The following is a 14,351-nucleotide window of genomic DNA, read 5'->3' on the forward strand; positions in this document are numbered from 1 at the left end:
GTTTGGTATGGTTTATATTTCTAACCGCTAATAATGTTTATGGGCGGTGGTGACCACAGGTGTTCCGCAAACTTAAGGCATAAAAAAACAAGAATTCACAAATTAAAATGAGTCAAAACATTAATTAATAAAGATAGAAAGAAGTACACTGATGAAGAATACTGATGAAAAATTCTTCCATATCTTCTGATATAATGATGTTGAAGTAAGGTCTATGTCATCTGGCAACTGTGGAGGAAAGCAGTAGTGGGACGTTAAGAAACTGTTAAAAAGCCGTTATCAACACGAAGATAAGAAACCTAATATTCAATATCCCTAGAATCGCTTCCACGTGTTTGAGTAACAAGATTGTGTTACATAAAGTTTAAGCATATATTAAGGTGTTAATATTTCAGGATTTATATGCGTATTATATTTCACAACAGTGGATGCTTTATATTACATAATGACTTCACACCTATGCAGTCAGTTCGCCGTATTGAGTAATGAACTAAAAGCCCTGGATGAGAGCACTTCCCACTGCCTAAGGGATATTGTGATAAAACATCAATATATTTTAAAGTAAGTCACCTATAATATTATAGTGATTATTGCTTATTTGTAATCGATAAACTGGAAGCTACTGAATCGATTTAAATAATTTTTATGCTGTTAGAAAACAATATCTAGGCGTAACATTATCAATGTACAGTACGACACAACTTAGATGTAGCATCGGAAAGATTCGTAAAGCCGATTACGTCCGAATTAAGTACGCTATCCCAAATTATCAATACTCTATAATTTCTTCTGTGAATATGATCTTTACACAAAAGTACCTTGTAATATCATATGACCTAATATATTCGTCAATTTGACACGTCGATTTACATGCACTTGCTTTGAACTGACGCGAGAATCTATAGCGACGAATAGCGTCAACTGGCGTGATAGGAAGCTATTTCTATTGGTTGTATAAATCGGTTTCATTGCACTTGCCGATGCTACACCTAAGTTGTGTCGTACTATAACAACGTAATGACTGCATGAAATAATAGCCCGAATATTCTATAATACAGTTATTTTAACTTTGCCGATTCACTAATTCAATTCATTTGTAAAAAATGTATACTAAATAAGAAAATATTATATCTTGTATTGACAAGATTATATAGATAACAAAAAAGCGTGGAGCTGATATTTGTTGATTTCCAGGCAGGGTGTATAATATACATACATATGTAATGTGTTTAATTAACATGACTTCGTATTTTTAAATATTGAAAAATAGTAACTACTGAGCTACTTGAGTAAAATCTGAATTCCGAACCGGTGATAGGTTCAATTAATAAATGCTTTTTAAATGATGATTCAAAACTGCCTATAGAAACCTACTTGATAATTTTGATTTTGATTTATGAATTTTAGCATCATTCCCTCAGGCAATAAACCATGGACCAGTCTTCACGACACCAGAGACGCACAATTATTATCCCTTAATTAGTAGGTTACATTATGCCTCGGCAGGCCTTTGATTCCGTGCCAAATCTTTATCAAGTTGCAATGGATTATCATTTCAGTCATTTATACACCGACAATATATATATAGTTTCGCAAAGACGCTTGTCCATAAAAATGTATTAAATCTAAGTACCTTTTATTATATTTTTATAAAAAAAAATATATTACCTTTTTTAAACGAGAAAATTAAAAAAAAATACATTCATGCTTTTTCCTGTTACAAAAACAATAATCGCTTCCAAGAGATGGCTTAAGAAAAATATGAGGATTAGATAACGTAAATAATATAATATCGTATCGTATATAAATCCATCGTAAATTCTGGATAAGTTTCTTTTTAAATAAAACGCGCATACCGGAGGTATTACTCGTATAATTAAAATATCTATTACTTCTATACGAATATATCTCTCTCACAGTCCAATTATTTTGGCATCCTTAAATAACAATCGTATTGCATCGATAGGATTACTAGCGTTAGATATTATTGAATAAATGTATGTGCACTAAAGGTACTCCAGTTGATTGCTTTATAAAATTATACACGATAACGCTAAGTAGATGCACTATTTGAATATCAATAACCGAAAGGTTGGCAGACTTGACTGATACAAGAGCTCAGTGTCAGCACACCTGACTGGATATCTACAGTCTAAGCTCAGCAGTTATTAACACCCTTAATCGTCCTTAAACCTTGATAAGATTTTTTGTGTCTCTTTGCGTTGATATGGAGTGTATTTATAATATATATTTTTAACTAGTTGTGCCCGCGACTTTATGCTCGTTTTATATATTTAACAAAATAATTATCGTTATTGCCATATCATTTACCAGTGAAAGACCCGTCAATATCCCTTTCATAACAACAATAGATCTGCCCCAACATTATGTTAAGTAATTCGATAATTTGTTGTTTCTTCGTACATTTGTTAACTTTTACTGCTACAACAATGTAGCAGTAATTAATCTAAAACGCCTTTATGGGGCTTGTAAAGTGTTATTTGACATATACTAATATGTATACTTTGACATACTTTGGCATTACTGTGCTAGATGCAAAATGCTACATTTAAAATTGATTTAAAATGTACATTTTATATTGCAGACTATCGCAAGATCTCGAAGAAATTTTTCGTGCCCCTAATTTATTTAATGTATTAGTTGGGTCACTTGAAATATGCGCACTTGGTTTTTCTTTGACGGTAATGTATTATAAGATTATTAATATTAATTACTTTTTTATTATATTTATATATTTTTTAAATATTATATAGTACAATTTCATTTAATTGGTACGGTGGTAAGAGGAAACAGACACTTCTCAAGGAATCGCCGCTTTTTAGCTCTTTAGGCGCAAAATTAACAATTTCTATTGTCAGAATTAATTAAATGAAATAAGTCCATAAATAAAAATATGTCCTGTTCCCGTTACTTAAATTAAGTGTTTCAACTGCAAACGATACATATATGTAATTATGGATTAGAGAAATATTTGACCAATTTTTGTGCTTCAGCAATTTTTTCTGCGTTCTCAGGGAACTGCAGATACTGTATCAGTTGGGCTTTAGCCAAGATAATTACCTTAATTTTTAAATGATAATTTCATTTATATTTGATATTGATAATGTTTTTCCGTTAGGTTCATAATTTATATGTTCTTATCTTGGACTATGACTACCTTCACGGCAAAGGGTCTTTACGACGTGCTAATTCGTCAAGTCTCGCTAAAGTAGCAAAATACAGCCACAAAGTTACTTTCGGAGTTTTTGGACAATTAATACAAATACAAAACCTCACAATATAACTATCCAAATGACATTATTTCTTTCCGTAATTTTTTACTTTATTATATTTAAATTCATCTAACCCGGAAAAGGGCCAATGGTGGTGGAAAAATCTTATCAAACCCGGAAAAGATGAGAACAATATTTAAATATTTTTTCTATACCAGTAATTAATGTTATATCTATGTGTCTATTCAATGAATATAGATTCGGATCGGTTTATAATGAGTTAACTATTTATTTTAATTGTTATTTACAGATGGGAAATTGGGCACAAATTCCTGGTGTTGTATTGTTTCTAGCGTCCGTGTTTGTTCAGATTTTAATGATAAGTGTATTCGGAGAACAATTAATCAGAGAGGTAAAGTTTGTGTTATTATTGTGTAATGAACTAATATAATTATATTCATAAAATATGACGTGAAAATATCACTATATATAATAATTATGTTTACCATTCAGAGTAGAAAAATCGGAGAATCTGCATTTTTATGCAAATGGTACAACATGGATAAAAAATCAAAAAACACTATTCTTTTGCTAATGCTTCGGTAAGTTTATTAATAAGTAAAATATATGTATCTATATATAACATATATTTAATATATTTATGTTTTCAGGGCCAATAAACCACAAAAATTGACAGCTTATAAATTTTCCGTAATATCATATGAAAGTTTTACTAAGGTATGTTATTTTAAGGAACGTTTATATTAAAAAGTAGTGATACGAATCTAAAATCTAAAATCATAAATAATTAAAGTTAACAATATCCTAAACTTTAGCCGCAGAAGAATATATTATAAAATATTATGAAAAACCGTGGATTAATTGAACCAACATTTGAAAGAAGGGAATAAATCCAAAAAATAGGAACGGAGATAATACGAAAAAACTTCATAACTTTTTGCCTTCAACTTATAAACTTATAGGACATCAATGATTATTAAGAAAATATCAATCCTGATTTATTCACCGAATGACCTGCCTTAAATGTATAATATTTAGCCCTACGTCTAAAGAATGTAAGAGTTTATAAAAGTGAATATATCGAAAAGTGGCGTTTATTCCCTTCTTCCAATTGGTGGTTCAACTCAACTAACTTGTTAATAATTATTTAATAACTGATTACATTAAAAAAAATATTTCTCTCGATATTTTATTCAATAATTTCGTAATTAATTTAACTATATCAGTTATTAGCCGAAATTTGACCATTGGAAATTTGATTGTTATGAAAAAATAGGTTTAGTTGAATTTTTCTAACCTGAAATAACCCCTATGTTAAAAAGAATGATTTTTAACTTTGACATGACGTGGGCTGTTATTGGCAGTATGAAAGTATTATATACATGTGTGTGTATTTAACAAAGGCATAGTAGTGTGTGTAATTATTATTTTTTTAGTAATTTACTGTGTTTCTAATATCATTCCATATACACTTGAACTGGTTTTATTTTCGTACTCCTCGGTTCGTGTAAGGGATACAAAGCTTTTCTTTGTTTATTAAATATATAACTTAAATAAATTACATATTGTTAAATAAAAAAAAATCTCAACGGATAGAAATATTTACGCAATATTTTTTGACTTAGAAATACTACAGATATAGCAAAAACTAAACATAATAATTACATGAACAACAATAATAGGAGCCTGTAAATTTCCGACTTAGGCTTCCTCTCCCTCTGCGGAGAAGGTTTGGAACATATTCCACTACCCTGTTTCAATACAGATTGGTGGAATACACATATGGCAGAAGTTCTATGAAATTAAACACAAGCCGGTTTCGACACGATGTTTTCCTTCACTGCCGAACACGAGATCATTTATAAACACAAATTAAGCACATGAATATTCATCTGAGCTTGCATAGGTTTGAACCCGCAATCATCGGTTAAGTATTCAAAGCGACTAGACACATACTATGTACAAATAATGTTAAATTTATGAAAAAAAAATTATATGTCTAACATATGACATTGCTTTTTTTACAGATCATCAGCACTTCTTGGTCATATTTTACAATATTAAAAACTGTGTACACGCCACCGGATACTAACTATGAATAAGTCAAATAATCGTATTAAACAGGAATATAGATGTAATTCTTGTTTGATTTAATTAATAAAAAAAAACGAATTAATTCAAATGATAAATACTTTATTGTTATTTACAAAGATGTGAAATCGAGACATTACTGCTTAGTAAGGATAACTTCTTTGAGTATTTAGTCTGTATAACCCGGAGCTGAAAGAAAAAACAAATGTTAGCATGGTATCATAAATATTTAGAATACTAAAATATTAACTTAAACTGTAAAAATGGGCAGTGCTTTTTTCTATCTATACATATAATTAAATTGGAGTGTCTGTTTATAATATTAAAGTAGCCCTTTTTTTCTCTTTGCATATGTACATATAACAAAATAACATTTTTTACAATTTTTGTCGGTCTGTCAGTCTGTTTTCTGACCGATTTTGACGGCACTTTCACTGATAGGTAACTGATATAATAGGTAGTAACTTTTTTTTGTTAAATTCAAATGCGTACAAGATCGCGGGCACAGCTAGTGAGATATATAATATAATTTTTAAGCGATATTATGATTAGTAGGTATTTCAACAATTTATTTAGAAATACTTTTTTTTGACAACAATAGATGTCTACTTTATAGCGTCAATAATAAAAGTTCTTACCCTCTCTTGGTTAGGTCATCATTGCCCATGTGTAAAATTTCACCACGACAATTATTCAAAGAAACTTGAAGCATGTTTGAGCACTTTCTACCCAAGAAATGATTGTAAGTCACGCTCGAAGCAAATAACAGCCATGCACGATCGTGATTACAGAAATTTGTCAAGCAACCAGGTTGAATGACGCCACCATTAGGGAAGAAGTCAGCATCAGCTACCGCTTTACCGATTCCTAGCCCAACAGGTCCTCCGTCGGTATGGATTGCTTCTACATAAACAGCGTCGGACGCTCTAATACGGTTGGAATTGAGATGCCACAGGGGCCCTGCTGGATCCAAACCTATAAAAAAAAGAAATTATCATATCTTTATTGTTATTCTTACTTGATGGGGTGAATAGTAGTAGGACTTAGTAGGGCTTTTCATCCATTTCATAGGGTATTTTCAAGGTATTTTCATAGGGTAGGTAATTACGAACACAAGAGACATAACACTTTAGTTTCAAAGATGCAGTAGATGGTTGAACGTCAACTGGTGACGTTAACCATTTAGTCTCATGTTAAATAGACTCAGTTACAAAACTTACCGGTAATGCGTGCAACTTTGCCGCCAAGTTCTCTGCCAGCGTGACCAATTACATGAGCGCCTAAACTAACACCAATAATGTGCATGGCTTCGAAGGGAGCTCCTGTAGCACTATGGAGGAATTCTAAGAATTGTCCCAGTCTACGACCCACCGCAGGCACTCCAGCGCAGGCAGTTGCGTAATTGGATGAAGCAAGTTTACTCCATTCCATAACAATTACATTTACGTTACTTTTACGAAGATATGCTGAAAAAAATATGTCTCTTATGTATTGTACTCTCTTCTCTTGTAGCCTCTAATATTATGTATATCAAAACTAATAAAAAAATAAATTGCCATATTACGTTTGGACGTATATTTTAGACTACACAAATTTTATTATTTAAGATGAAGCTATATAAAGCCTATTTAAACACATATAAATTTGACAAAAGCAGTTATTGTAACCCATAGAATTTAACGGTATACCTACCATCAGTGATAACTTTATTTAACTCAGTGTGTTGGTCATTTAACCATCCGTGAACAACGACTATAGTTGGATTATTGGCGTCGAACTGCGATAAAGCTATACTGTTGGAGTTATTAAATCGGAGTGTTTGAGAAACCACAGGGTTATTTCTAAAAAGAAAAGGACATAATATTATTATTGATTAATATGTAAAATAATTTCATATCATTCGGAAAAATATTATTGATTCATTACCCCTTTTCCAATAATGGCAAATATTGTTGAAAGATGTGCAAGTCTATCAAAAACCATTCGGCTTCAAAGTTGAAAACATACGAAATGTCGAAATGAATGGAAAAAATTGCAATTTTTTTAATACAGATATATAAATAAAAGCTTTGCATATTTTATTTGTTACTTTAACTGATATAATTAACCTAGACAGTCAATAATGCTACGAAAGTCACTAAGCAGATATCAAAATTAGTACAGGCCAAGGAACTTAGTTCGGTCCATTGTATTAAGCAAAGTACCGGATACACATCAATGATACTATTACTAAAAATTGCCCACTCGTTTATTGCTCAGGTGATACCTGCTTAATAGGAGCCGCTCACGGTGCTGAGAAAGCACTATTAAAATAACTAAAATATTACAATAAATAAATAAGACAATATCTTGCAATTGCAATTTGGAAGAAAATCATCCTACAATGACTTCTTCAAAAATCCATATATGATGGTAACATTTAATTTAATAGTTATTCGTCAGAATAATTACTAATTACAGCTAGTTCAAAAGAATTGAATATAAAATATTTACCTCGTGTACAGCAAGTATCGGTTATTGTCAGGATTTCTAGAGAAATCTTCTAATAATGCAGTATCCACTGGTGCCTCCAAATCCAAAGTGTGCAGAACACCATCATGGTCTGAATATTCGATAAACCGTGAATAATTTTTATCCACGCTTTTTAACGACGCAGCGGATGCTGTATACACTGAAATAAGCAAATATTTAAATATATTACCATATCGTTGATCACATAATTAATAATTTATGAAACTGTATTTAATTTGAAAATTATTTTATTTCATTTTCACATGTTATATATACATCAGAATTTATACACTCGTTACTTTTTCATATACAAATATACAAACCAGCAAAACACATAAACAACAGAGTATTCATCCTTTGAATTTAGTTGAAAACTTCCTTTAGTTGTATTTATACGATTAATTTTCACCAATCGAACGATAAAAAAGTTTTATCTCGTAAAACAATGACGAGTATTGATAATTTTACGCCTTTAGGAATTAATAAAAGATTACAATAAATGCTTTGTACGGTAATTAGCTAATCTTGTATTAGCGTTTGCGATATTTATTGGCCGTTATAATATAATAAACAAGTGCCTTAATGCGCAACATTAGAAAAAGCCTTTCGGGCTATTTTAAGATTTAATTAAAATAATTCATTCTACTAAAACACTTTTCTCACAAGTCGGAATATTTATCTATTTTTTTTTCAATGCATCAAATACATACATTACTCTGATCCCAATCTCGAGTGGGATCGAACCGGAGATTTCAGAATGGCCATGGCGTACCCATTGAAACTGGTGTACAGATTGCTCTATTTATAGTATAATTAAAATTATTTATAGTAAATTGTTTATAGTATAATTTAAGCTTATATGTTACTTTCAATTATACAGGCCTAAGAACAAATGATGATATCATTATTTTCACAATCATAGAAACAAATGTATGGAACTAATCGTAAGTATCCGTTCCGTATATTTTGAGTAAGAAATAAAATTCAAGTAATACGAATGAAATTGTATAAAAATAGCTGAGAACAAAATCATCCTTTCTCGTGTCAGATCCAAAAGTACTACATTACTCTTACAGCATTTCGACGTCAAATAGCCAACGAAATGTACTGGACCAGATATGCTCTAGAATGAAAGTCATGTCCAATGTTTCGGAGTTAGAGACTTAAGTCGCATACAAATAGTTTGACATTGGAGCTCCAATTGTTAGTAGTTTCAGCGAAAGAAGAAATAAAAACATTAATCTCACTTTATAAATGTTATTTATCAGACAATATCCACACATTATCCGAAATAACACAAACCATCGTATAAAAAAGTATAGTAATTTCTATCTAAATTTAACTCGTGGTATGCAATTTAGTGAATGATACAATAAAAACAATTAAAAATTTAATTCTGATTAATTAAAATATTATATACTTTTAAACACTTTACCTTAATTAAATCTAGCCGCGACTTCGTTCACGTGACTTTAGGCCTCAAAGGGTTATTACAGTGTTGACGTGACGTACGTGTGTATCTTTTCATCTGAGTAGCATTATACATAGTTCCCGAATGAAAGGATATATATATTATATTTTTTTTTTTATGAGATGACCTATTTGTGTGCTACAAACAAACAAACAAACTACAAACCGAACGTTTTAAATTTATAATGAATCTTAAAAGTATAATAGATATTTTTTATTTTTATTATTGGAAAATATAACATATATTACTCTGATCCCAATCTAAGTATATAAATGGCTTGTGTTATGAAAATTCAGAAACAAGGACTGTACCACGAACACCCAGACCCAATATAACATAGAATTAACTTTTTCTTCATCAGATTATTAATTCACGTGGTTATTTTTATAATACCAGTTATTAATTACGGGATATTTGCCATGTTTTTCATTTTTACCCGTTGGATCTCGATATTTCGACTTTACGAATATCTTGTTGACGAGACTGAAGTTTGCGGGTAGATATCGATAATGTTAGAAGTGTCCGTATCGGACTACCTTTCTTGTACGTTTACTGCGTTAACACCGGTCACCGCTACTGTTGTCAGTGTCACCCCTATCATTGTCACTAGTTGTATTTATTTTACGCAAAATCGACACTCAATCCCGTGTTTTACAAACGAGACTCACTGTATTTTATTTTACTTTTTGAGGGTATTTGCATAATTTTATTATTGGATTCCTTTTTTCTTCATCAACTCGGCCGGGAATCGAATCTGGGACCTCGGAGTAGCGTACCCATGAAAACCGGGGAACTACTCGAAGAGGTCGTCAAAATATAAAATGTTATGTATTTGTCTAGCTTTGGGTAATGTATATTAGATGTTATTACACGTAGTGCCGTCGGGGATTAAAGCAAATATTATACATAATATAACAGAACCACATAAACTTAGTCGTGTGCATTGGAAACTGGACTCGCCTAATGGCAATGAAAAGTCTTTTGGAGTGAGAAGGAACCGGGGTATAAAGAGAAAATCAGCTGCGCCGTACCTATTCATATTTATAGAATATTTATTTTCAAATGTAAGATGATGTAACACGACTGGACCTCTATAAAAAGATTTTAACCTCATCAGCTCTGGTTCCATAACACCCCGGTCTTAACAAACGCGACACATCAAGGTTACAACAGTTCAAATCATTAAAAATCGTATATAAATCGGTTAAGCCGATTCCGAGATTAATATAAATCCGGTAATAAAAGAATAGATAAACAGGTACAAAAAAATTATATTTTTTCTGATCTTTTGCGTTGCTAAATACCCCATTATTTTTTCTTAAATATCTCGTGTATAGATTTAGATCAGTTAAGATTTTATTATATCTATAGATATATCTATTTCATTTGAAATTATTATATTATTAGAATAGATGTTTATCTTCTTGATAATTATTTTTTACTCGCGTTCTGCCCCGACTTTGCTTTACGGGTACTTAATAAGTATATTATAAATCTTTATTACTTTAAAATTTCCAAATCCAAATGTGTTCCGTAGTTTTTTGTGAAAAAGTAACAAACATACCTACATCAATCCTCACAAACTTATAAATTTATAAAATAAGTAGGATGAAGTACCTTGGATTTTATTACATTACTAGCTTTTGCCCGCGACTTCGTCCGCGTGGAATAGTGACTTCCGGCAGAAAAGTATAGATAGCTGTGCCTGTGACTTCGTCAACGTGTAACTCCTTGTGTGTTATTAAATTAAAATGTATTGGTAATATTATTTTCATCACGTTCACATGGGGCTTAAGTACCTATAGAACCAAAATACTTTAGCGCAAAGCTTCCGGGTAAACTATATTGAAAGTTGACCCATCCGGCACGTGAACATAAAGATTTCTAGAACTGCTAACACGGGAAAGAGCAACGTATAACTGACCATGAGAGAAACAACTGACACCGAGATCTACTCCGGCAACATGAAAAGTCTGCCCTTGAGCCTTATTAATTGTCATTGCATAACACACCGAAACTGGGAATTGCGTCCTTTTAAATTAGAATGGAAAATTATTTGGTATTAAGGGTATTCTGGGAATAAAGACGGTTTCTCCTGCACCGCAACCTGTTAAAATTTGAGCCTCGATTATATTTTGTTGCAACTGGGTTACTTTTAGTCGAGTTCCATTGCAAAGTTTTGGTGGTCTTAAATTTCGGAGTAGAATAATCGGAATGCTAATTTTTAAACAAATTTCGTGAGAAGGAAGTCCGGGCATATTTAAAGAATTTAAAAATTCTATCGGGTAATTAATAGTTTCTTGTTCATCGACCATTCTATTTATTGATCTATAAACTTTGCTTTCCCCCTGTATGTTCGACAGTATTTTGTTATTAATCTCAGTTGCCTGATCATTGCGAGGAGTTAAAATAGATCTTTCGCATAACCAAGAATTGTCCCTATTCAATATATTTGTTACGTCACCGTAAACTGACGATATAAGATGTGATTGAGATTGCACTATACAACATAATTCAGGCGTCAGAATAAGTTTTCCTTGGTGTAGTTGTGGATAGGTACCTTCACCAATCTTTAATAATGTATCAGAAAATTGACTATCATCCGGGTTATCTCCAGTTCTCACTCGCATGTTTATAGTCAAATGCACCGACTGTATATCACGCCACAAATAAGAGCTTTTCAGGCAAGCCCTAACCTCATCAGCTCGGGTTCCCCGTGGTATTACCGGTAAGGTTTGTCGGAAATCACCACAAAATAAAACCGTGATACCGCCCATTGGTCGATCATTTTGTCTTATATCCCTTAAAGTTAAATTAAATTACACTCGCGTAATACCTTAGCTTTGTCACTATTTCTTGAAATACTACAGGTTGGACTTTCCGTGCAATCTAAATCAATTGGTATTTTGAACATTGTGTGAGCCGTTTTACCTCCTGGTAGCAATGTTGCAGCTATCCCGGATGAAGCTACGGCAAGAGCTATTTTACGTTGATTTCGAACATAAGCCAATATTAATTTAGTCAAAAAGGTCTTTCCAGTTCCTCCAGGTGCATCTAAAAACCATATTGTTCCCAAATTATTTTGGACACTTCTGCACACGCGATCATAAACTGAACGTTGTTCTACAGTCATTATTGGGATACCGTTTTCTAATGTTGTCAGCAGTTCCATTAAGTTGTAGCTAATCTCTGCGGAATATTCCCTATTAGTTACTTCTCCGACTGAGGTTGGTGTTGGCAAACCATATTCACATAGTGATTTACCGCCAACTGCTGTTAACTCATCCTGAAGAGCTAATAAGCACTGATTTATGGCAAGATCACGGAAATTATCATTAGTTGTGCCTTCATCGTTGTTAAATATATTTCTAAGAAAGTCTTCTGAAAATTTGTTTTTATATTTTTCCCATAATTGTACAGCATCTGACAAATTACAAAATGTAAGTAATGTTACAAATAAATTACGTAACCGTCTTGGATTATCACTAACACAGGATTCTGCTAAAGCGTCATCCCAATGCTGATCATTTTCTAGCAAATGACGCGCTTGGCAAGCTGCATGATAAGTGGGAAAAACAACATCGTCTACTTTTCTCAAATCTATAAATGAGGTTGGTCCTCGCACAGTATGTAATAATAATCGCAAATAGAAACACTCAGCGTTGTTAGGATGAACGGCGTATACTCTGCCAAGAACATGTTCTTTGAAAATACCTGACTCACCATCTACAGGCCTGCCACGGCGTCTTCGATTAAAGACACCTCGTTGCTTATCGTAGGTATAATACGATGGAACTTCCTCATATAAAAGAGATTTTGCAAAATCATCAGTTTGGCAAAGTCGAAAGAATGCTAATAAAGTTGTTTGTCTAGGGTTCTCTAACCGTTCTGTGACATTTTCGGCGTTGAAATATATACGTTGACCACCTTCAAGATGAACATCCAGATGAGTCACAGGTGGAAATCTTTCATGAATGTTGAAACTTAAGATCCGCCACACAGCTTCTGAAGAACTTATATATCTGCCTGACTAATATCTTGTAACTTCATCATGTTCATTTCTCAAAGCAAATGTAGCTTGGTCACTGCCCTTATTAATGTACTTACAAATATATTTTATTGACTCTACACTATTACACATTTCAACATTTATGTGAGCTTGAAATGCTCTGGACAACACAGGAGAATACGGAACGACCCACCTATTGTCTAAAATAACCTGTTGTCCAGATACTCGCTTTTCAACAGTGAAACCACCAGTATCTCTTGAACGGCGACGATATAATGGGTATCCATCATGTCCTGTTACAGTTTCATCCACTAAGGCTTTTGGATATCTTTTAGTGCAACGACCGTCTTGCATGCAAGGAGAATTTCCGTTAAATACACCACATGGACCATGTATCATATGAGATTTAACAATGTCGTATAACTCAGGATCTGCAATCGGACTTGGAATTTCAGCACTGATTAAACTGTCTACATCATTAGGTCGAACCTTATCTTTTAACCAAACCAGGATATGTGCGTGGGGTAAGCCGCGTTTTTGCCATTCAACACTATACATGTAATACTTCTCCAAAAATGTTATCTTTGGTAAGTAGATCTATCATTGATTTTAATTTTAAATGAAAAACTCTTGCGATGATATCATGACGGTCATGCGGTGCTTGACCCTCAAGAAGCTCCCGAGTGATTTTATCCCACTTAGGATTGGTAGTTACAGTAATAAAAAAGTCGGGACGTCCATATTTTCTCACGTAACAAAAAGCATCTTGAGTACGTTCGTGCATGTAGCGTGGACCACCAGTAAAAGAAGAGGGCAAAATAACTAAACGGCCCATATTCACCGTATCATTATCTTGCTGCATGGCGTCGCGAAGGTGCACGTATTCTTCAGCGCGCAGCTGCCTTTGATTAGATCGTATGTAAACTAATCTTTCGGTTTCAATTTTTGCGTACATGTCTACAATAAACTGATTGAATAAGCCACGAAAACGTTGCAAGTATACAAACCTATTCCG

At 32.7% G+C, this 14,351-nt stretch overlaps 2 protein-coding genes across 3 annotated transcripts; one reads left to right on the forward strand and one right to left on the reverse strand.

The window, feature by feature from the left end:
- Positions 1 to 340: 340 nt before the first annotated feature.
- LOC124534667 (putative odorant receptor 92a) lies at positions 341 to 5,449 on the forward strand. 2 transcript variants are annotated; one of them, XM_047110643.1, is made up of 6 exons: positions 341 to 561; positions 2,606 to 2,702; positions 3,544 to 3,645; positions 3,747 to 3,835; positions 3,905 to 3,971; positions 5,282 to 5,449. In XM_047110643.1, the coding sequence occupies exons 1-6, from the start codon at positions 446 to 448 to the stop codon at positions 5,354 to 5,356; spliced, it is 546 nt and encodes a 181-aa protein (XP_046966599.1). In that variant the 5' UTR covers positions 341 to 445; the 3' UTR covers positions 5,357 to 5,449. The 2 variants fall into 2 exon arrangements, with proteins under 2 accessions (XP_046966599.1, XP_046966600.1); XM_047110644.1 differs by lacking the exons at positions 341 to 561; positions 2,606 to 2,702 and adding an exon at positions 3,274 to 3,330.
- On the reverse strand, positions 5,431 to 8,282 carry LOC124534666 (pancreatic triacylglycerol lipase-like). Its single transcript, XM_047110642.1, has 6 exons — positions 8,180 to 8,282; positions 7,839 to 8,016; positions 7,038 to 7,186; positions 6,566 to 6,811; positions 5,984 to 6,320; positions 5,431 to 5,534 (listed from the first exon to the last, which is right to left on the reverse strand). Exons 1-6 carry the CDS (start codon positions 8,208 to 8,210, stop codon positions 5,489 to 5,491), a joined length of 987 nt encoding a protein of 328 aa, XP_046966598.1. The 5' UTR covers positions 8,211 to 8,282; the 3' UTR covers positions 5,431 to 5,488.
- Positions 8,283 to 14,351: the final 6,069 nt, after the last annotated feature.

The sequence above is a fragment of the Vanessa cardui genome, chromosome 13 (genome assembly GCF_905220365.1).
Source record: "Vanessa cardui chromosome 13, ilVanCard2.1, whole genome shotgun sequence".
NCBI classification, from domain to species: Eukaryota; Metazoa; Arthropoda; class Insecta; order Lepidoptera; family Nymphalidae; genus Vanessa; species Vanessa cardui.